Genomic DNA, 24,796 nt, shown 5'->3' on the forward strand with positions numbered 1-24,796 from the left:
TTCATGAGTTTGAGCCCCGCATTGGGCTCTGTGCTGACAGCTCAGAGCCCGGAGCCTGCTTTGGATTCTGTGTCTCCCTTTCTCTCCGCCCCCATTCTGCTCGTGCTCCGTTTCTCTCTCAAAAATAAATAATAAGGGGCGCCTGGGTGGTGCAGTCGGTTAAGCGTCCGACTTCAGCCAGGTCACGATCTCGCGGTCTGTGAGTTCGAGCCCCGCGTCGGGCTCTGGGCTGATGGCTCAGAGCCTGGAACCTGCTTCCGATTCTGTGTCTCCCTCTCTCTCTGCCCCTCCCCCGTTCATGCTCTGTCTCTCTCTGTCCCAAAAAATAAATAAATGTTGAAAAAAAAAATAATTAAAAAAAAATAATAATAATAATAAAACATTAAAAAAAAAATGAAGTGGATCTATATGCATTTATCTGAAAAGAGCTCCAAGATGTTAAGTAAAAAAAAAAAGTTATAGAAAAATACATATAGAATGATCCCAATTATGTACAAACTAAAAATAAAACTGTATTATTTACATAAATACATAAACACAAGATGTAAGTGCAGATTGTCCAAAAATAGTCTGAAAGATACATGCCGAACTATTAATGCTACTTACTTCTGGAAAGAAGAGTGAAACTAAAAAGTTCTTATCAGGGACTTTTAAGTCTGTATAATTTTGTACTGTTTGAATTTTTACAGGTATGTATTAACTGTATAAAAACAAGAGAAATCATAATACCTATACTTTAAGAATAATAGCAACAAAACAAGATGATACATGTAAAACATCCAAACATCCAGCAGAATGTCTGGTCAATAGATATTTCCCCTTTTGTTTTTCTCTTTCCACTCTAATCAAATGAGTGAACTTTATTATTTCTTTAAAAAACAATTTTTTTTAAAAAAAAATTTTTTTTTTCAACGTTTATTTATTTTTGGGACAGAGAGAGACAGAGCATGAATGGGGGAGGGGCAGAGAGAGAGGGAGACACAGAATCGGAAACAGGCTCCAGGCTCTGAGCCATCAGCCCAGAGCCTGACGCGGGGCTCGAACTCGCCGACCGCGAGATCGTGACCTGGCTGAAGCCGGACGCTTAACCAACTGCGCCACCCAGGCGCCCCTAAAAAACAATTTTTTTAACGTTTATTTATTATTGAGAAACAGAGAGAGACAGAGCATGAGCATGGGAGGGGCAGAGAGAGGAGGAAACACAGAATCCAAAGCAGGCTCCAGGCTCTGAGCTGTCAGCACAGAGTCCGACATGGGGCTCCAACTCACAAAATGCAAGATCATGACCTTAGCCGAAGTCAGACACTTAACCGACTGAGCTGCCCAGGTGCCTCTCAAATGAGTGAACTTTAAATAATAATAATGACAGTTAATATTTATAGATGTAAAACCACTTCTGACTCAAAACTCCTTCTGTGTTCTATCTCACCCCTAAGTATTTTATCATCCTGAATGCCCACCAAGCAGCTGGATTCAATCCCCTCACAAGCCTTAGATCCCAGGTGAGAATCACCCAGGCCTGTACCTTGTACACAGGGTCACAGTCAGCCCCAGTAAGTTCAATGAGATAGTCTAGGTCTTGCTGGACAATGAAACAGCTTCCATCACCTAAAAGGCAAAAGAAAAAATCAGATAACTGAAGAGAAAGCTGCATACAAAGGAGTTTAAACTCAGTATTTTAGTTTATTTCTGTACATCACTAGCCGAAAGAAGATTGCCCCAAGACTGAGAATGGCAAATAGATCTCATTATATGGGTCAAATATGAGGACCTACAATGGTTGCCTAGAATGCTGAGCTAGAGGATTTGAAGGCCAAGTGCAAGCTCAGTGGGATAAAGGGCCGTCTTTGATTAGCAATACCTGCCAAAGGCACAGAGGAAGCAACTGCAGAGTTATATGTCTGATTACAAACTTATCCTAGACAAGGATTTTTTAACAGAGAATCTGTCTACACAAATATTTTAAGAAAAATCTGTGCTCCCAAATTATTCTTCAATCTATGAATTTGACCACATAAAACTAGCAAAGGAGCAAAGTTGTTATAACAAGAAAATAAAAGCATATCTAATTTTTAAACTTAATTTTCTCAAAAGAATGTGGACAAATGAGACTTGAGATGATCTATAAACTGCTGAATGAGGTAATTTTCTTTTTTTTTTTTTTACTTAATATAAAAATAGTACATGCTAATTGAAGAAAACTTTAAAAATGAAACAGAAGTAAAAAAAGTCACCCATAATCTACCAAAGATAATCACTGCTAATATTTTAATGTTATTTTCCAATCTTTTCTGTGAAAATTTTTATTTTACATGGTTGAGAGCATATTGCATAAAAGAATACCTTTATGCATGAAGTTTTTCTGAGCAACACTGTGACTTTGTATAGAACCCGGGAAAACATTTTTTTGATTTAATTAACCTTTTCAAGCTTTTTAAAATTTGAAAAACTGCTGTCCAAAACTACCTGTTAATCAATTTTATTTTAAGTTATTTGTTAATCAATCTATATCCCAACCAACAGCATACAGGAAACTGTATCCTTTCTTATGTTATTATTATAAATCATCTTTTTAATAAAAGCATTATCTTTAAGAGATAAATATTGACAGGTGAAATAATACAATGTTTGTGATACATTTCAAAATATATTAAGGGTTGGAGATTGTATGGGAATGGGCAAAACAAGATGAAACAGGAATAGCCATAAATTGGTAATAGTTGAAGCTGGATAATCAGGTTCATTATTCTATTCCCTCTACCTTAGTATCTGTTTGACAATTTCTATAATAAAAATTGTTTAATCTGGCAGGAGATTCTCATAACTTTCTTTTATTAGCCTTAGTTTTGTCATCTGAAAACAGAGTTATATTATGATGAATAAGGTAAAGTCATTACTCTCAAGGAACATGGACTAGAGGGGGATATAGACAATTATAATGTAGAATGATAAACACTATATGATAAACAAAGTATGCCAAAGAATGGTGGAGGACTATGCCCCTAACCCTGCCATAGACCAGGCATTTAAACCTATATTTATTTATTAAAATTTTTTTTAATGTTTATTCATTTTTGAGACACAGACAAAAAGACAGAGCACGAGCAGGGGAAGGGCAGAGACAGAGGGAGACACAGAATCTGAAGCAGGCTCCAGGCTCTGAGCTGTTAGCACAGAGTTCGATATGGAGTTTGAACCCACAAACTGTGAGATCATGACCTGAGCCGAAATTGGACACTTAACCGACCAAGTCACCCAAGTGCCCCTATTTATTTTTTAAATGTTTATTTATTTTGGGAGAGAGAGAGAGACAGTATGCATGAGTGGGGTAAGGGCAGAGAGAGAGAGAGAGAAAGAGAGAGAGAGAGAGAGAAAGAATCCCAAGCAGGCTCCGTGCTGTCAGCGCAGAGCACAATGTGGGGCTGGATCCCACAAACCATGATATCTTGACCTGAGCCAAAATAGAGAGTCAGGCATTCAACTGAGGGAGCCACCCAAGTGCCCCTAAATCCATGTTTAAATGAACTACAGGAAACTCTCTCATCTCATCTGGCTACTGGACTCACCTTGACTAGCAATGAATCCATCTCTGAAACTTAGCAGGGACAGAACCGGTGCTCCTGACCTGTGGATGACTTGTACTGGAACCCTAGGATTCAAAAAAAGGGGCGATTGCACTTTCTTTCTTCAAAAGCAATGCTTGACAGTATTCAACATATAGTACTAACCATACAAAAGCAAACAGGACGAATGTGGACAGAGATTAAACATTCACACAGTTTCTTTCTTGGCAAGATCCTTAAAGGTCATCCATGCAAAACTGCCTTGAAGCGAATCTAAATATGTCACTAACTAAACAAGTCATTGAGCCAAATGAACTAACCCACCACCAATAACTCCAGTTTTTAGGGGAGCCCTGATAAGAGTTTAAGACAACAATGTTAACAACATGTTAATTATTTTGCTTATAGACAGAATTAAGACAACTGCAAAATATTAAAAATGTCAGGACTCTTTAAAATGAAAGACAAAGGTGAGAATCAATTTAATATATATGTAAGGCTGATTTTCTAATAATGATCAGAGATTCCCTATCTCCACAGGGCAAAAACAAGTAAAAAAGTAAAGTAACTTAAATTATGGGAGAAAAGGTATAAGGTGATCACTCCTTCGTTGGAATTTCTTTACTACTCTTGGAATAAAGTCCAAACTCCTCTGGATGGCTTGCAAGTTCTTTCTAAACAAACTCCTGCTTTCCTGTCTGGCATCACTCCTCCCTCCCACCCAGTCTGTATCATACATATTTGTCATATTTTAGAGATCCCTGAAAGTGCCATACGTGTCTTCACCCTGCTCTATATGTGATTCTATCAAGGCAGGCCCCTTCTTTATTTGGTAACTTCCTACCGGACAAAATCCAATAAAATCCTCATTTCCTTGGAGAAGAAGTGCTTTCTCAAATTCCTGTGTAGAGCACTGATCACACCTGCATCACAACAGTCTTTTACCTGCCCATTTTTACTGTCAGACTCCAACTGCCTCAAAGGCAGAGTCTGTATCTTTTATTTCTGTTCTTCAGTGCCCACAAAAGCCATTCATTTAATGTCAACTGAACAAAGAAAAGAAATGAAAGGAAGAAAGGACAGAAATTGGAGAAACTGTTAAATCCTGGGGCAGAGGGGTTGCTTGATTTTCTCTGGGTATCTGTAAGACCAGAATAAGGCCCGTTTCAGACAGGTTATGATCCAAGCTAAACAAAGAAACACAGCTGGCTTGCATGAACTAAAAATGATCAATCTTAGGCCAACCCAGATTTAATACCACTGAGAAAAATACTGAGCTCCTTAAAATTACAAGTTCTACACAATCATTTAAGTGAAATGTTAGTTCATTATTTAAGCTTAGATTCCACAGTAATCACTACAATAGAACAATCATGACAGCATGAATCAAATTACCTTTTAATATGATTCCAGGAATAATAAGAACAATCAGACAACTCAAACCGGAAAACCTTTATAAATGGAAAAATACACCCTTGATTCAACAGTCATCTCCATGCTATCCTAAATCAATGTTAAAGCTAATAAAAATTTCCACTCTGTAAGAAGACCTGCATCATGCAAATGAGTGGTGACTCACCTCGGACTCCTCACGTCCAGCTGATAAATGTTTCCATCTTGTGTCCCAGCCAATAACAAGAAGCCAGAGAGAAAAGTGCAGCAGTTGAAGGCATCTGAGCCAACAAAGAGGAACACCTGGGAACAAGCAGGAGCCAAAACTGCTGTTTAAAGATTAATTTGTTTTCAGGAATAAACAGCCACCAAAAAAAAGAAAATTCTCCTATTTTTAGAGAAATTTTCTTTCTTTTCCCTTTTAACATTCTCGATCTAAATTCACCAACAATGGAGGAGGAACCACTCTCGTGATTTCAGGAACCTGAGGCTCCCTTAGTACTTCAGCAGTTTATGTAATACCATACCCTAAGGTGGCAGTTTTCAAACTATTACCCCTCAGTACATTGACTCATAGGATCCTCAATACCCCAAATCCTTCTTCTCCTGCTTTTCATTAGAACCTTCCATTTGAGAAACACTTGAAATTCACACATTTAAATTTTGCTTCGTGTCATTTCTAACAACCTTTTGAAGGGAGACACTATGTAGGAAAAGAAACAAGCTTAAATGAAGTGGCAACTTAAAGAATTACAGGGGCACACGGGTGGCTCAGTTGGTTGGGTGTCCGATTCTTGGTTTCGGCTCAGGTCATGGTCTCACAGTTGTGGGATCGAGTCCCGTGTTGGGCTCAGCACTGGGCATGGAGACTGCTTGAGATTCTCTCTCTCCCTATCTGCCCCCCCCCCCCCCCCCGCTCACTCACTCACTCACTCACTCTCTTTCTCTCTCAAAAATAATGCTAAAAAATAAAAATTAAAAATAAAAAATTATAATTCTCCCCATGTGCCTGACAAAAGAAATTATCAGATTTTTATGTATTCTGTACTATTAGTTCAATGTGATCGTTTCTCCTTCAAATGTTCTAAAAAGGAAAGAAAAAAACAAACCCAGCCAAGCAAACAAAACCTGTGATTTCTCATTGGAAGGAAAAGTCAACATGGAAATTCAGAGTGCAAAAGCAATATGATAAAAAAGAGTGATGTTCCTGGAACGTCATTTCTGAAAATGGAAACATCACTAGCATAATGAAGTAACGAGAAGAAATGAAATACAAAACCTGGGGGTGTCTGGGTGGCTCAGTCAGTTAGGTGTCTGACTTTGGCTCAGGTCTTGATCTCATGGTTCGTGAGTTTGAGCCCTGCATTAGGCTCTGTACTGACAGCTCTGAGCCTGGAGACTGCTTCTCTCTCTGCCCCCCCTCCCACCCCGCTCTCTTTCTTTTTCTCAAAAATAAATATACATTAAAAAAATAAACAAAAAAACCTGTGGCCAAACCAAATCATTAAAGTTGTTTGGGTGATGTTGACAGCAACTGGAAAGAAAATTTAAAAGTTGAATCCCAGGGAACTCAGAGCTTAATGAAGAGCACAGTCTTGCCCAGCAAAACCTCAGAGCCTGAAGGAAGAAAACTAAACTAATTTTTCCATAAAAGACATTCTGGCCATTAATTGATCAAAAGACCTGAACGTATGAGTCCTTTACTCAGAATTTCTTCACATTACTTTGGACACAGAAGGGAATCTACACAACCTCATCATTTTATATATAGCATACTAAGGCCCAGAGAGAAAGTGACTAAACAAAGCTCACAATGCAGTAGAGCATTTAATCCTTATCACATAACCCTAGAAGGTGAGTACTACTATGCCTAGTTTGGTGACAAGGAAACTGAGGCTCAGAATGGTTAAGTAACCTGTTCAATGTCACAGCCATTGTGGAGGAGCTAGGATGTGAATGTTGCCCTTAACCCAAAACCTCTGTTCTTAATCATTACACTTTACTGTTCCTTATTCCTGCAGCTTCCTCAAAAAGTGAACACAGGGAGCAAACAGAAATGTTTCCAAAACAGCCTTTCAAAAAATCAGAGTGACCCAGGTTGCACCAGAGTTCAAAAGTCTTAGAGGAACCACTTGCCGGCTGCCTGCTCTGCAGTCCCAAGCACTGAAGTTTCTTATCTTCCCGTGCCAACAGCAGCATTTTCGACTCTGTTCCAACCTCCCGTTCACCTGCATGACAGATGAGCCAAGTTAACAGTGGGCAAGGCTGATCAGCTGGCTGTGCCCAGAAAGCAGATACTGATGGCTGTCTACTGAATTACTGTTAGTGATTAACTTACTAACTTAAAAAAACATTATGTTCTATATCTGGACTTTTGATATTGTTTATATGACTGTACACATATGTCAAAATTCACAGAACTGACATTTTAAAAAGAGTGACTTTTGGGGTGCCTGGCTGGCTCAGTCAGTAGTGCATGCAACTTTTGATCTTGGTGTTATAAGTTGGAGCCCCATGTTGGGGGTAGAGATTACTTAATAAATAAGTTAATCTGAACAAAACAGTCTCTGCCCTCAAGGCTCTTACGGTCTGTAGTCAATGAAATTTATTCATTCACTAAACAAATCTTTATTGAGGGTCTACTACATATCAGACACTATCTTAGTAATATACAAATAGCATACACAAATAATAACATAGTAACAGTAATATAAACAGACAAGGTCCTTACTCTCAAGAATTCTAGTGGAAAGAGGAAATAGTGGAGTAGGTAAATAAACAAATAGGATATTTTCAGACAGTGATGAGTTCCACAAAGGAAGCAAAACAGAAAAGTATGATCAAAAGTGAGTAGACAGTGGAAGGAGAGTGAGGAAGGTAACTTTAAATTTAAACTTCAACTTTAAAAAAACTCCAGGGAGGCCATTTTTCAACTGAGACCTGAATGGTAACCAAAAGGTAGTCATGCAAAGAACTTTTGGAAGTACATTCCAGACTAAGGGAAGAACAAGGCAGAGACCAAGAGGCTGGCAAAGTTTGTAGTGATGAAAGAACAGACAGAAGGCCTGTGGCTGGAACGTGGCGGGTCTAGTAGAGGGCAGTATGACATGAGACTAGAGAGGAACGAGGAGGTTAGAAAGTGTAAGGGTTTGTGATAAGCCAAGAGAAGGGGCTAGGATTTTAATATATGTATAAAAGGAGGCTACTGGAGGAGAGTAGGAACAAAGGAGAGAGACATAACTTATGCTTTTTTAAATGACCACAAAAGTTGCTCTCAGGAGAATGGATTACAGGAGATGAGTACAGGCAACAGATGATGACAGACCAGAACACGAGACTAGGAGGAAGGGAGAAGAGGGCAGGTGGAAAAATCAGAAACAATCTGTAGACTGTAGGTAGAGATGACAGAGTCTGCTAACATAGGACATGAGGAAAGGTGGGATGGATTGTGAATGATCATTCAAATAGGTAGATGGTAGTGCCATTTACTGAGACAGGACAAAATACAGATTTGGGGTGGAGGAAAATAAAATATTCCATGCTAGGTAAGGTTAAGTTTGAGCTGTCTATCAGACATCTAAAGAGTCTGAAACTCAGGAAAGAGGTCTATACATTAGACCTAGAGCTCAATCTCACAAACTGAACCATGAGATCATAACCTAAGCCTGTTTGGGATTCTTTGTCTTCCCCTCTCTGCCTCTCCCCTGAGCATGCTTGCTCTCTCTCTCTCTCTCTCTCAAAAATAAAAATAAAAACTTAAAAAAAATTAATTTTTAAGTAATCTCTACACCCAATGTGGAGCTTGAACCCACAACCCCAAGATCAAGAGTTGCACGTTCCACTGACTAAGCCAGCCAGGCGCCCCTAAAGATTTTTTTAAGTAATCTCTACACCTAACATGGGGCTCAAACTTACAACTCTGAGGTCAAGAGTCACATGCTCTATCAACTGAGCCAGCCAGGGGCCCCCCACTACTACTACTACTCTTAATCAAACCTCTGCCCCGGCCATGCATATCTTTCTACCCAAGTCAATTTTACCTCCAAACCGTCTTAATGTGAACTGCCCCTATTCCTCCCCCCCATCTCCCATTATTCCCATTTTTGTCTGTTCAACCCAAATTCATCCTTCAAGGTTCAAGTCAACTTCTTTCTGACATCTGTCTCATGTACACTAACCTAAAATATAAAATACTCTCTTCTTCCAAAAAACCATTACATTTGCATTAAGAATCATTAAGTTGTTTCAGCTAAAAAATTTTTGTTCTATTTTATAGGCATCAGTCTCGTCTGCTAAGCTAGACTGTACTCACTCAAATGTAGTTAACAATGACATATACTTCTTTTGTAGATTCCAAAGCAACAGGAACATAGTATAGGTACGCAATAAATATTAACCTTATGGTGAGAATAATCAAATACCAGCCAAAGACCAGGAAAGGATGAGGAAGGAGAAGCTAAGGCAAACACTGAAGGTGCCTAAGGTAACAAAATAAGCTCAACATATCATTATCAACTTACTGGGCATCTGCTCAGGGGAGCCAAGATTTATGGAGTTGTCAGCAGCACCCACAGCCATTCCATTGATGGAAGAACCACAGTCTGCAATGACTCCCAGGCAGGCTGAGCGCCCACAATCCCAAAGTCGTGCTGTTCCGTCTCGAGAACCAGACACCACATTCCTGCCCCGATCAACAATGGCTGTATCCAGAATACCTGGCAAGAAAAAAAAAAAAAAAAAAAAAAAAAAAAACGACCCTGTGATGGAGTGGGTAGAAAAGGAATTACAGGGCAGAGAAGATGGATCTGCATAATGACTCCATTCCTTCACAAACACACACTGGATACGTACTACATGCTGGGCAAGTTCAAGTGCTACAAAACAGAAATAAATAAAAGAGTCCCTGCTTCCCAGTGGTTCAAAGACTAGCCCTTAGAGATAGACATGGAAAAAGGTTTGGATTTAATTCTTAGCATAGTGTCCTAGAACAGTGGTTTTGAAGCTTCAATTTTGGCTTTAAAACATGTGTTTTAAATAAAAATTAAGAAGACATCTTAGTTCAGTTTGAAAATCACGGTCTTACTGCTTCCATTGAGAACTAATTGAAAGGATTAATCTCCCCATTTTACAAAAAGATGTGACTTCCAGTCTGGACAAGATAGAGTAGCCCCATCTCCCTCAGGTCGTTCCCCTTGTAAATGAAAAAAACCTGGACATAAGACAGAAAGTATAAGAAGACTGAAAGATGGGGGCACCTTGGTAGCTCAGTCAGTTGAGCGACTGACTTTTGATTTGGGCTCAAATCATGCACAATCTCATGGTTGTGAGACTGAATCCTCAGTGTGAAGCCTGCTTAAGATTTTCTCTTTCCCTCTCTCTCTCTCTCTCTCTCTCTCTCTCTCTCTCTCTCCCCCTCCCTCCCTCCCTCCCTCCATCTCTCTCTGTACCCACCCCCATCACTCTCAAAACAAAAATAAAACAAAAAACCATACACAAATATTACCTCTGCTTTTTAAAAAAAAAAAATGTTTATTTTGAGAGAGAGAGAGAGAGAGAGGAGGGGAAGGGTATACAGAGACAGGGAGAGAGAGAATCCCAAGCAGGCTCTGCCCTGTCAGCACAGAGCCAGATGTGGGGCTTGATCCCATGAAGCTTTTTAACATTCTGATTAAGGATAAAACATTTCTAAATTATCATTTTTTCCAACAAACTAACCATTTACAAGGGGAAAATGTTCTCATTCTGTCTCTATAACCTGATATCAACTGGCTGTATGGCTAATCCATTTTTAGTATCTGAACTGTGACTTAAATCCATGGGACCTGACAAGTACCACGCTCTATCTTTGTTGTCTAGTGATGCAGCCATTGCCACCCAGCTTTTATTATCACCTCAGCAAAAGGATTAATGAGAAAATGTTGGCACACATCTCTGTCTCTCCCAGCACACAAGCTGATGACCTCCTGGGGAGGATTTTTTTTCACTTGTCTGTTGTGGAAAACAACTATCTGTGTAAGGCAGTTAGTAATAACAAGACTCAGTGTCAAAGTAATGTCTAATCCTTGAGGAAATAGCTCATTTAAATGGCCAGTTGGAGGAATTATTTGTGTTTCTGTAGATAACTAGCTTCTGTTTCTACCTTTTGGTGATTCGTCTCCGGGGATCATTAGAGAAGCCTTTTGGAGAAATTACCCTTCATACCTCCTTTGTGACCTTTGAAGGTCACCACACAGCTAGCATCTTCAGCTGACCAGATCTTCAACTGGGCATCCATTCCCCCACTCAGAACCACAAGGCCTGATGGGAAAAACCTGCAACAATTCACATCAAACACATGTCCTTCCAATACTCTCTGGAAAAACAAAAGAAAATTCCATGCTAGTTCTCTTGTCCATCCCCTGATTTTCTCTTACCTCTTATATCCTCGGTCCCTTTAATGAAATATCTACCTGCTATACCTACATGCTGGGTTTTAGAACTATGGGGGTCGAAAAGGAACTCTTTAGTTCATTTGTATACCAGGTAGTGTTCTAAGAGCTGCTGACTCCCTTTCCTGTAGCTCTGGCTACAGATGTTGTGGATTTGAACTCCGAGGTTCTCACAGCCATCTTTAAGTCTACTTCTACATACATGGAGGCTTGACGACTCTTTCCTCTTCTTAAAATCCTCTGTATGGGTTAGAGGGGCTCAGCCATATAATTAGTAATAACAGTCTAGTTATTTTGTCTTAGAAACTGATCACTGAAGGAAGTTCATACCAAGGGACCACCCATTTAGACATTCACAGTGGCTCCTCCACTGTTCCAGCCCCAATTTGTTCTGGAAAATCACCAAGATTGAGGATGGTTCCGAGATTAACATATGGGAGAACAAAGGTCAACTGAAGTGCAGTGGTCCTACAAATTTAGAATGTGCCACTCTTCCACCCATGACCCAGTCTAAGGTTTCTCAGACCACCCTTCAGGGATGAGACCCAAAAAGCATATTCAAAGCCTTTACTCTGAGCTCGCCATTGGAAGCCTGCCAGATCTTCATGCTCCCATCAGCACTAGAAGACACACCAAGGCCGCCTCCACTGGAAATGTCCAGGCACGTTATCTATTCAAAAAACAAAACAACTGGTGTTATAAATAATGAAATGCTCTTATTCTCTTGAAATATGTTAAAGATTTCCCTGTTTCACATTCCCCCAAGACTTCTTCAAGCCTACACTTCCCAGCACAAAGGACATCACCTGTCTCCTAACAAGGCTAGTGCCAATACCTTTTATTTCTCAAAACAAAAAGATGTTCTTCTAATCATCTATACAGTCTCCTGCTTCAGCTTTTTAAACAGTTTTTCCTATCCCCATACCATTTCCATCATTTTCATCTTTTGCTATTTTAGAATTAAGATACCTAATTCTTAGGAACCTATTTACACAAAATAAAGTCAACTAAAATGTACCAGAAGGATTCAAGGAAAAGCAAAGATGCTTCCAATTTACTATTTTACATTCTCTCTGTAAAATCCTAATTATGTGTATATGTCTATTTCAGAGTAAGTAACAAAAAATTCTGATTCACTTATGCAGTTTCAACATTAACAATGACTTCATACATAAGCAATGACCATACACATGTATACATACATACCCTTTTTATTAAAAAACACCCGGGTGCAAACATTCCAGAAATGCAGGACTAAGATATATAATCCCAGATATATTCCTGGCAACAGTGATTCCCATGTGACCTAAATTATTAAGGAGAAAGTAGGGACTTTGGCTTTAAATTATCCAACCTTCCATTTTACTTTTTTCTATGCCATTTGAGCCATAATGAGTAAATCTGGCAAGAACTGAAGGGATACATCTATCAACTCTAACACAGTCTAAGACTTTTTCTTCATGTTTTGAGAGAGAGACTTTGAGCATACGTGCAAGTGGGGGAGGGGCAGAGAGAGAGGGAGAGAGAATCTCAGGCAGTCTCCATGCTCAGTGTGGAGTCTAATGGGGCTCAATCACATGACCACAAGACCATGAATTGAGTCAAAATCAAGAGCTGGACGTTTAACTGACTGAGCCACCCAGGTGCCCTTTTCTTTACTTTGGTTCCTTGGAATAAAAGTACTGTTAACTTAATTGTGGATCCTTTAATTTTAAGGATTATGACAACAATTAACCTTTATATCATGTTTTATCATTTATAAAACATTTTCAAATACATTATACTATTTGATCTTCATAATAATCCCATTCTGCTCCTAGTTTCTTATTGCTGGTAATAGCAACACAGAGGTAAATCGGACAGCCCTGCCTTCACATTCTAGTGCAGGAGAACTATCTCCCAGATCTGTCTTTCTTCTCCAAGACCACTGTTACCACCCTAATCTTGGGCCTTAAGCCAATTAACTTCTTTTAACTCCATGTCTGGCTCCCCAGCTACACGACAAGCTCTGTAAGTGTCAGAACAATGTCCAGCACTTTCTTTTTTTTATTTCCTTGAAAGATTTTTTAAAAATTTTTATAACTTTTTTTCTAATTTTTTAATGTTTGTTAATTATTTATTTATTTATTATTTATTTTTTATTTTTTTTGAGGGGCACCTAGGTGGCTCAGTCGGTTGAGTGCCTGCCAAGCTCAGTTCACGATCTTGCAGTCCATGAGTTCGAGCTCCGCATTGGGCTCTGTGCTGACAACTCAGAGCCTGAAACCTGCTTCAGATTCTGTCTCCCTCTCTCTCTGCCCCTTCCCCGCTCATGCTTGCTCTCTCTTTCTCTCCTTCTCTCTCAAAAGTAAATAAACATTAAAAAATTAACATAAGTGGAATCAATATTGTTAAAAAATAACTTATTAAAAAAGTTTTACATTTATTATTTTTCTGGTGGGGGAGAGAAAGAGAGACTCCCACGAGGGGCAAAGAGAGATAGACAGAGGGAGAGAGAAAGAGAGAGAGAAAAGCAGGGCCTACCTGAAGTGGGGTTCGTGTTCACCTGAAGCGGGGCTTGAGCTCACCCAATGTGGGACTCAAACTCACAAACCATAAGATCATGACCTGAGCCGAAGTCAGATGCTTAACTAACTGAACCACCCAGGTGCTCTTTTTATTTATTTATTTTGAGAGAGAGAGAGAAAGAAAGTGCGCATGCAGTCGGGGCGGGGGGGGTGGGACAGAAAGCGAAGAAGTGAGAGATAGGGTCCGCACTGTCAGTGCAGAGCCCAACATGGGGCTCAATCACAAACCATGAGACCATGACCTGAGCCAAAATCAAGAGTCGGACACTCAACCAAATGAACTACTCAGGTGCCCCTGAAAGATTTTATTTTTAAGTAATCTCTGCACCCAACGTGGGGCTCCAAACTTACTTCCCTGAGATCAAGAATCGCATGCTCTACCAACTGAGCCAGCCAAGCGTCCGTGTCCAGCACCTTAACACAATCATAGACTACGTATATAGTAACAACTCAACAAATACCACCAACAGCAGTGTGGTAATAAGAGTGAAGTACCTCAGGGGCACCTGGGTGGCCCATTTGGTTAAGCATCCGACTTCGACTCAGGTCATGATCTCTCGGTTCATGAGTTCGAGCCCCTGCATTAAGGCTCTGTGCTGACAGCTCAGAGCCTGGAGCCTGTTTCAAATTCTGAATGTCCCTCTCTTTCTCTGCCTTTCCCCCACTTGCACTCTGTCTCTCTCTCTCTCTCAAAAATAAACATTGAAAAAAAAAAAAAAAAAAAAAAGGAATGAAGTACCTAAACAATACTAGGTAGGAAAGTGAAGCCATCTGACCTATATCCATAAGAGCAACCACAGTCCTCATTTGCAGGGCCCAAGAAACAAAGACATTTAAACACTCTCCTACTCACTCTCTGAAATGGAATTAATCCCTAAAGCAACAAAGCGCAACCCCTTTCCTGACTCAGGTAGTCTATCCAACTGCCAGCTAGGCATCCATCCACCTTTGGCTTTATAGTGGTCACCTCAAACTTAACATGTTCAGAACAGAACTCTCATTTCTCCCTGCTCCACACCAATACAACTACTTGACCTCATTAGTAAATGGCACCACTATTTACCCATTTCTTTGGAAATTTTTGGAAACATCCCTTCTCCTCATTTTCTCTCACATCTCACACCCACATCATTAGCAAATCATGTCTAGTTCTACACCCCAAGAAGGTAGGCTCTACATCACAGTTTTTTTTTTTTTTAATTTTTTTTTTTCAACATTTATTTATTTTTGGGACAGAGAGAGACAGAGCATGAACGGGGGAGGGGCAGAGAGAGAGGGAGACACAGAATCGGAGACAGGCTCCAGGCTCTGAGCCATCAGCCCAGAGCCTGACGCGGGGCTCGAACTCACGGGCCGCGAGATCGTGACCTGGCTGAAGTCGGACGCTTAACCAACTGCGCCACCCAGGCGCCCCTCTACATCACAGTTTTATTCACTGCTGTAGTCTCAGTGCCCAGAGAAGTACCTGGAATATAGCAGGTGATTAATAATTGGATAAATTACCTACTGATGAACTCAAATAAGAGAAAAGGAGAGTAAGAAATAGAAAAAGAATAAGAAATAGCATAAGAAATAGAAAAATTGGTAATTTTTTAAAATGACCTTCTTTCAACTATACTCAAATAAAAATAAGTAAATTTGGAGCACTTGGGTGGCTGAGTCAATAGAGCACATGACCCTTGATCTCAGAGTTGTGAGTTCAAGCCCCACATTGGACACAGAGCTTACTTTAAAAAAAAAAAAGTAAATTTAATTTAATTACAAATATATTTTTTTACAAATGTTTTATATTATATGTATTATACACTGTACTCTTACAATAACGTAAGCTAGAGAGAAGGAAAAAAAAAAATTGCCTACTTCTCAAAGGTTCTCCCAACTCTGCCAAAAAGTTTATCACTTCCTCCTTTAGTAAGTCTGCAGCACTATGTTCGTATATTGTAGTGGTCAACCATGGGCAAATTACCTCATCACATTTGGTGATGTCTGGAAACATTTTTACTTGTCACACTTGGGGAATAGCTCACTACAATGAAGAATTATTGAGCTCAAAATGTCAATAGTGCCATGATCGAGAAACTTTGATATATTCTATTGTATCTTCTCAGTTAATATACTGTCCCTGGAGGGGACAGGGATATTGTTACCTTATGTGTGTTACATATCTCTTGGGACCTAGTTCCCTGATATAAAAACTAGTTGAATCTGAACTACTCAGTTCTTCCAAAGTGAGAGAACATTGAAGAGTCGATTATAGGTCATACCAACTGTCTCCTTTCTCCAAACTTTTGTTAAAGAGGAAAGGGAACTAACATTACTGAATAGCTATTATGTACCAGACATGTAACAGACACTACCCAAATCTAGTATGCTCAAAAATCTATAAGATAGGTATTATTTGTATTTTTCAGCTGAGAAATCTGGGGTTTAAGAAGGGATTAAATAATATTGCCAAGGTGAAACAACAGAGCCAGGATGTAAACATAGGTCCAGGTCTAAAGCTAAAGATCTATTTCTTAGTTATGGCAAAAAAAAACCCCAGATGAATTGGATAATTCTAAATATTAGATAAATATGACAATTCAAGCGAGTGAGATAAAGGATGGATTACTTTATAGTGCTGTGATATGCTAATCACTTCAAAAAGAATTACGTTAGATCCCTACTTTAAACTAAGTAACAGGAGCACCTGGCTGGCTCAATTGGTAGAGTCTGCAACTCTTGATCTCAGGGTCATGAGTTCGAGCCCCACGCTGGGCATGGAGCCTACTTTAAAAAAAAAAATTAAATTAAATAACAAAAATAAAGTTTGAAATGTAAAAAAATAAAACATTCAAAAAAAATACTATATAACTGTATTTAACACTTATATCGTGCTTACTATGTTTCAGACCGAATTCTAACTGTTTCAATCCTCATAACACCCCTATGAGATATTACTTTTACCCCTATTTTACAAATAAAGCATCTGTGGCACACAGAGGTTAAGTACCTGGCCTAAGGTAACAGTTAGTAAGTGGCAGAACCAACATTCAATGCCAAAGAAGCAAATCAAATGAGTCTATCCCTAAAGTCGGTGCTCTTACCCATTATGCTTACCATTACACCCAAAGTGAATATATAAAAATCATGGACTACCATAAGCAGGACCCCAAAAGTGTTACCATAAAGGAATAAGTTGCTGGGTTTTATTATCTAGAGATATTAAATACCTGTATGTCAAAAGACACCATAAATAAACAATAATAAGAAGCAACTATCTGAAAAATATATGGCAAAGGGTCAATACCCTTAATATAAGAGCTCTTATCCTCAACATCATTCATTATCAGGGAAATACAAATCAAAACCACAATGAGATACCACCTCATACCTGTCAGAATTGCTAAAATTTGTAACACAAGTAACAACAGGTACTGGAGAGGATGCGGAGAAAGGGCAACCCTCTTGCACCACTGACTGGGACGAAAAGTGGTGCAGCCACTCTGAAAAACAGTATGGAGGTTCCTCAAAAAAAACTAAAAACAGAGGGTGCCTGGGTGGCTCAGTGGGTTAAGCATCCGACCTCAGCTCAGGCCATGACCTCACAGTTTGTGAGTTCGAGCCCCGAGTCGAGCTCTGTGCTGACAGCATGAAAGACTTCTTGGGATCCACTGTCTCTCCTCTCTCTCTCTCTCTCTCTCTTTCTCTCTTGCTCAAAATAAATAAATTTTAAAGAAAAAAAAATCTTTTCCCTAACATTTTGCATTTATTTTGCTTACACATATCATTACAGCAGTTTTTTAAAAATCCTCTCCTTTATCAAGTGTTTACAATGCAATCAACTTAGTTTTCAAAGTTTTCACACTTATATTACATTGGTTGGACATATTTAATTCATTAATATAATTTCAAAAACAATATAACTGGAATTATAACTGATCCTTGGTAAGCATTCAACTTAACCAGTAGTGTCAACAATATGCAGATCTCAGGAACGAGCTCATAAATCGTGAATATGCTGTGAGCATCAGTCAGTATGTTTTATATGGGAAATGCAGAGAAACAGTTAGCTCAATAAATTAGTTAAGTGGAAGTCGGTTAAAACATACCAAAAGCTTTATAATTTGCATTTCCTGTGACTCGACAAGTCTATTTTACCAATGTATTCTAATTTCTTCCTATCTTTGTGAGTAAAGGGTTAGCTCTAAGTATACTATCAAAATATGAAATCAGGAAATCAAAGATACCTGAAAGTCCAGTAAGATTGGAAAAAATAAACTGTGGTAAAATCATACAGCAGAATACTATGCAGTTCTTAACAGAATATATAAAAAGGTGACGTACAATGATGTACATAACATATTATTAAGGAATATAAAGCAAGTTATAAAACAGCATATACTGTAAAAACCTATTTTGATAAAATATTTAAAGAAAAGACAGGGAGAATCAAGTAAAATAATACATAAAGCTTAGCATGGTACAGACACATAGTAGGCAAACGTTAGCTATTACTACTAAAATTATTATTAATACAGGCTTTGTACCAAAAGTTTGCATTAGTTATCTTCAAGTAGTAGAATGTGAGTGATTTTTCACCTTTTTTACATTTCCTAAATTTTCATTACTAAATCTATGTTCCTTTTATAATATGGGTAAAAACTAGCTATTTTTAAAATAAGAAATGGAAGGTTTTAATATAATCAGTTTATCCACATATTTCTCATTTATGCTTCCATGGTAGTTAGAAAGAGCGTTATCACAACGACCTCTGAAAATTATCCCTCAATATGCTGTACTTGGAATTTTGAGAAAATGTCCCTGCCTTGTCGGCAATGAGAAATATGAGCAGTGACAAATTATACAAACACAGTTACCAGCATTACCCAAAAACCACTAAACAGCTCTGCTAAAACATATATAAATAAACTTCAGACAATTCCTTTCTCTAAGATTAACAGTGAGTGGATTTATGTACATATTCTATGTGGACCCAAATACCGGTTTTGCCAAACATCACACTTCAGCTGTGTTATCTTAACAATGCACAGTAAATGAAAGGCACATTAATTATGGATGTCTATAAGCACTCAAGCAGATAAAATGAAAAAATAACATGCCATTATATTTTCTCCTCATTTTTTTTTAACATTTTTTTTTTTAACATTTATTTATTTTTGAGACAGAGAGAGACAGAGCATGAATGGGGGAGGGTCAGAGAGAGGGAGACACAGAATCTGAAACAGGCTCTGAGCTGTCAGCACAGAGCCCGACGTGGGGCTCGAACTCACGGACCGTGAGATCATGACCTGAACGGAAGTCGGCCGCTTAACCGACTGAGTCACCCAGGTGCCCCTATTTTCTCCTCATTTTATCAAAATACTTACACTCTTGGAATGAATTCTGGAAAAAGTAGTGTATGGTGCCAAAAACTTCGAGGATGCGTTTTCCTCCGGACAAGAAATATGAATGCTTTTCTAAATAGAGAGGGAAAGATGAAATTCATCAATAAAGTTACTCCAGTGAAATTAAAGCCTCTTAAAGAAAACATCAGGATGATAGGAAATTTTCATCTTTTAAATGTACCCGCTCTTATCGCCCTTTCCCAGCTCACAACACAACCACTCCCCTATAGATCAGCAGCCCTTATAATGCAAAGGGGTGCAATGTAATTTTGTATTGCTTAGATGCCATTATCTTTTTATGGTGAAGTAAACTCCCACAGAAGACAAACCAACAGTAAGTACAAATGACAAACACGAGGGGTGTTTAGGTGGCTCAGTCACTCAAGCTTCTGACTCCTGCTTTTGGCTCAGGTCATGATCTCACGGTTCGCGAGATCAATACCTGCGTGGGGCTCTACACAAGACAACATAAGAGCCTGCTGGGGATTCTCTCTCTCCCTCTCTCTGCCCCTCCCCTGCTCCCAGGCATGTGTGTGCTTTCTCTCTCAAAATAAATAAACACTTAAAAACACTTTAAAAAAAAATGACAAACATGAAAGCATTAATTTTTATGAGAAAATCTAATACCAGTACTTTCAATTAGCAATGGGGGGAACAGGATTAACAGGAGGAAACAGCACCAGATTCCAAGTCTAGGGCCTAAACAATCAGTCTAAAAATAAACTTACCGCCTTTAAGACCTTTTAGATAAAATGTTAGACTACTGATATCTATAGCTACCAGAGAAAATTAGCAAATTACGGTATACTTATACAATGTGTATGCCTGGTCAGGACTTCAGTGCTCATTCCTACCTAGGACTTAAACTGACTACACATGTTCACTGACTGCTCATCGCCCCATAGCTGTATTAATTCCCCATGTATTTTTGCTTAGTCATTACCACATATCTTTCAGCTGTCGTAGCAAGAAAACTGGTGACATAGTGGGAAAGCGCACCTAGAACTAGATGTTAGATTCAGGTGACATAACTTGCAAAGGCAGCCTTTGTAACCATTTAAGATTTCAAGGTAGCATGTATACAGGTATAAAAGGCTTGGTAAACGTTTCAAGGATTCTTGCAAATAGGACAGCCCTTTATTCTAACTGCCAGAATACCAGCACCACCATCTAAGTGTGTATCTCCTACAGGGAAGCTGAGGAGCCACACTCACCCAATGGTTCCTAACCTGTTATCTCTTTTGCAGCAGTACTTCAAAGTTTCTGGAAATTCTGCTGAACAATGAAAATGTCTTCAAAAATCAAGATTTTCCAAACCTTTTTCTAAGGTTAATCTATATACAACAAACACAGGTCCTCACAGTTCATTAGAAAGAAGAGTTTCAGGGGTGCCTGGGGGGCTCATTCGGTTGAAAGCCCAATTCTTGATTTCAGCTCAGGGCATGATCCCAGGGCTGTGGGATCAAGCCCCGCATCAGACTCTGTGCTGGATGTGGAGGCTGCTTAAGATTCTTGCTCTCGCTCTCTCTCTCTCTCTCTCTCTGTCTCTCTCTCTGGCCTTCTCCCCTGCTTGTGCACCCTCTCTCTCTCTCTCAAGTAAAAACAAAAAATTAAAATAGAAGAGATGAGAAATAAAATATTTTTTTAAAAAGTTTCAAAATTATAATATTCTCATCACTAAAAATCAAAATACTCTTATTACAAGTATTCTACTCCTTTAAAAACACCATCAGAATATCTACCTATACAAACAGCACTTTCTTAGCCAGCATATCCATATGTGGTTGCCCGCAGGTTTTTCATTAAATTAGTTTTTGCTTCTAACCGCATGACAAAGCCCATTCGGCAGCAAGAGAGCTGACCTGGATTTGGAATTGCCTCTTGTATCCAAAATTAAAGCGTCAGCTAAACTCTCCTGGTTTAAACATTCCTATCAGCAAGGATTCAAGGAACTCCATGAACTCAGTGTTCAGGCATCTGTTAAGAACTGGGTTTGCTCTCAGAAGACTTCATTTCTTTGAGACTAATTATATGAAAGATTTCACCAATCAATAGTATTCTCTCACTTATCAATCAAGCAATTCAGCCTTTAATCCATAAACAAACTATGGAGGAAAAGAAATGTTAACTACCTTCCAATATCAGCAGTAGAAAATCATGCTGTTAATGAAAATATTTTAATGAAAAGCTGCAGGATATCAAAACATAAAATTCAGGACAAGGTTTGGGGGAAGAGTGTGAGCATTCTATGCTAAGATAAAATTCAAAGTCAAACTTTTTTATACTCCAGGATTATGTATTTAAGCATAATCTACTGTTTGATAGAACGATGTAGCAACTGCAAAAGTTGACCGCAAAGTAACTCAGGGCAATTAGGAAACAAATGAATGTTCAACTATAACCACTTACTGTCTTACCTAGCAGGTACACTGGCAGAAATTAACAATGAGGTTGGAAGAGATAAGGATTGTATCAGGGCCTACGTATGAAGGGAAGAAAGGAAATCAGAACTGACGCTGTGGCTGGCAAAACACCTGGGAAAAATGTAGGCTTGCAGGCTGGTGTTCATATTTGGAAGTTTATAGAACTGGTTTCAATTCTGGCATACAGTCTAACTAGATTTGATTACTAGGGTTAATTAACCTCTCAATCTGTTTGCTTACATGCAAAATGGGAATTTAAAATATCAATACCACGGGATTGTTATGATAAACAAAAACTCACTTTTGTAATATTTTATAGTTTCATTCATATGCAGTCTCACTCCCCATTAACCAGCCTATAGGTAGAATATCATCTCCATTTAATTACACATTAAAAGAAAGTCTGGTTTCCCCTTTGGGAATCAGGTTACCCACCACAGCATACTGACTACAGCCATCAGAATGAGTAAGGAAAGTCAGATCTTGGGTTCTGCAATACAGTAAAACCCCAAGCATAATTCATTACAGAAACATGCTTTTAATCCAAAGCATTCATTTATCAAGGCAAATTTTAAGAACCATTGGCTCAGTTGTGATTATGTGATATTGGGCGTCATATTCTACTCGTATTGCAAGACATTGCTCATTTAACAAGTTAAAATTTATTAGAAATGATTAATCATCTTGCAGAATACTCACAGAAAAGGTTACTCGCAATCCAAGGTTTTACTGTACTTAGTTTAGCCATCTACTCACTTCAAAGACCAATGAGAAAAACTATTAAGTACTATTAACGTAGGTCTTCATCAAGGCCTAGCCAGATAAAGGCTATGCTGTCCAATATGGTAGATACTGGCCACATGAGGTTATTGAGCATTTGAAATACGGCCAGTGCAAATGAAGAGCTGCATTTTTATTTTATTTAAAATTTAATTTAAAAACTAATACTTGGGGGCGCCTGGGTGGCGCAGTCGGTTAAGCGTCCGACTTCAGCCAGGTCACGATCTCGCAGTCCGTGAGTTCGAGCCCCGCGTCAGGCTCTGGGCTGATGGCTCAGAGCCTGGAGCTTGTTTCCGATTCTGTGTCTCCCTCTCTCTCTGCCCCTCCCCCGTTCATGCTCTGTCTCTCTCTGTCCCAAAAATAAATAAACGTTGAAAAAAAAAAATAAATAAATAAATAAAAACTAATACTTGACTCAGTTTTTGGAAAACTTTTTAAGTATATTTGGAACTACTTGGGTATGTGAATCTGTGTTCTCACCTGTAAATTTTATAGAACCTAAATACATTTATCAAGTATTTTCAATAAAAAATTAGAGTCTGAATTGAGATGTGTGGTAAATGTAAAATATACACAGGATCTCAAAAACTCAGTAAGAAAAACGGAATGTATAATATCTCATTAACAATTTCTTAATATTAATTATAGGTTGAAATAATATTTTAGATCTACTGGGTTAAATAAAATATATTAGTAAAATTAATTTCAACCATTTCTTTTTACCTTTTTTATGTGGTTCCTAGAAAGTTTTAAATCACATATGGGGTTTACATTATTTTACCTACTGAATAGCGCTGATATAAGGGAAGTAAGAATAAGTATACGTAACTAAAAGTATCTAAAAGTATATGTAACTACAAAAGAAAAAAAAACTCTTGACATTCAAAGGCGTAAAAACTGTGATTACTATACAAGTAAAGATAACACAGATATACAAATAACAGTATACATATTTACAGTAGATATATAGGGACTACCCAGTTTTGGACTCGGTGTCATCTAGAAGACATAAAAACCTACCTTATTTATTTCATTCACAATAAATCCTTCTGAAGCTGTAACTTCTGGGATGCCATCGAGGCCAATTCCTTGACAAGTCAGGCTACCATACAAAGTTGGTTTCCCTACATAGCACAAAAGAAGCATGTCTCAAGAAAATAATAAGAACTCAACATTGTTCTCCTTGAAGACCCAATTCAGGCATTTGTACTTATGGTAGGAAATTGGCTCATGGAAGAACAGAAGGTACTTGTGTTAAAGTGACGTGAAGTGGAAAGAGCACTGTCCTAAGTGAACCTAATTTGGGAGGGAGTACACTCAAGAGCTAAAACCTAGGACAAAGATTTAGAGATGTGATACGGCATTTGTAAGGAAGCTACTAGAGTGATCTCAAATTCAGTTTTACGGACTGTGAAATGGAATTCTTTCAGAATAAAAGATAAAGACGAACATGCACAGATGTATTTATCTACAGTACAGTATATATATATATACTGTAGATATATATATATAATACATAGCAAAGAATTAAGCTTCAGTAACCTAGAAAATTTGCCTAAGTAGACCACTGTTTTTGCAGTGATGAGGGCTAAATAAGACATCCTACACATAAACATAAGCAGATGGTAGAATGGAGTTAAACCATTCTCTTCTATTCTTCTTCTGCACTTTATATATACACTTCTGTAAGAGCCCATAATACACTTTATATGTCTGACCTCCCTATTAGACTATAAAGTCCTTGAGTTCAGAAATGATCAGGGTCTACAAATTATTCAGTAAATAATTATTGCACTAAACTGAAATTCTAGGAGTAAGAGGGGAGTAGAAAACATCAAGGATTCACACAAAGTAGGAGTGCTTCCTAGAGAGGGTGGGATTTAAGTAGAACCTTGAAAGATTACACCTAGACAGAGGATAGAAAGATAGGGCTAGGCAGAATATAAGGGAAAGGAAACTCCAAGTCAGGGAGGAGCATGTCAAGAATAAAAGAAAATTAGAAAGAACAAGATAGGGAGAAGGCATCAATTAATGTAACAGTTTGGTTAGGGACGCCTGGGTGGCTTAGTTGGTTAGGTCATGGAGTCAAGATTGTGAGATCAAGCCCAACATCAGGCTCCACACTGAACATGGAGCCTGCTTAGGATATTCTCTGTCTCTCTTCCCCTCTCCCTCTATCCCCACCTTCCCCACGCTCTATATATAATTTTTTTTTAAATTGTTTTGAAATACCAGTTTGGTGGGGTGCCAGGGTAA

At 38.5% G+C, this 24,796-nt stretch overlaps 1 protein-coding gene across 4 annotated transcripts in view; it reads right to left on the reverse strand.

The window, feature by feature from the left end:
• PAAF1 (proteasomal ATPase associated factor 1) overlaps window positions 1-24,796 on the reverse strand; it is a 38,259-nt gene that overhangs the window by 7,498 nt on the left and 5,965 nt on the right. For 2 of the 4 annotated variants that reach the window (XM_043580276.1, XM_043580275.1), the window contains exons 3-11: window positions 23,561-23,664; window positions 19,320-19,409; window positions 11,955-12,053; window positions 11,157-11,307; window positions 9,476-9,670; window positions 7,092-7,183; window positions 5,143-5,258; window positions 3,567-3,649; window positions 1,526-1,608 (exon numbers count right to left, since the gene is read on the reverse strand). In XM_043580276.1, coding sequence (XP_043436211.1) covers window positions 1,526-1,608; window positions 3,567-3,649; window positions 5,143-5,258; window positions 7,092-7,183; window positions 9,476-9,670; window positions 11,157-11,307; window positions 11,955-12,053; window positions 19,320-19,409; window positions 23,561-23,664 — 1,013 coding nt within the window. Of the gene's footprint in view, window positions 1-1,525; window positions 1,609-3,566; window positions 3,650-4,958; window positions 5,015-5,142; window positions 5,259-7,091; window positions 7,184-9,475; window positions 9,671-11,156; window positions 11,308-11,954; window positions 12,054-12,589; window positions 12,863-19,319; window positions 19,410-23,560; window positions 23,665-24,796 lie in introns of those variants that run through there. The other 2 variants (XM_043580277.1, XM_043580279.1) reach the window with 2 other exon arrangements.

Source organism: Prionailurus bengalensis, chromosome D1, assembly GCF_016509475.1.
Source record: "Prionailurus bengalensis isolate Pbe53 chromosome D1, Fcat_Pben_1.1_paternal_pri, whole genome shotgun sequence".
In the NCBI taxonomy this organism is placed as follows: domain Eukaryota; kingdom Metazoa; phylum Chordata; class Mammalia; order Carnivora; family Felidae; genus Prionailurus; species Prionailurus bengalensis.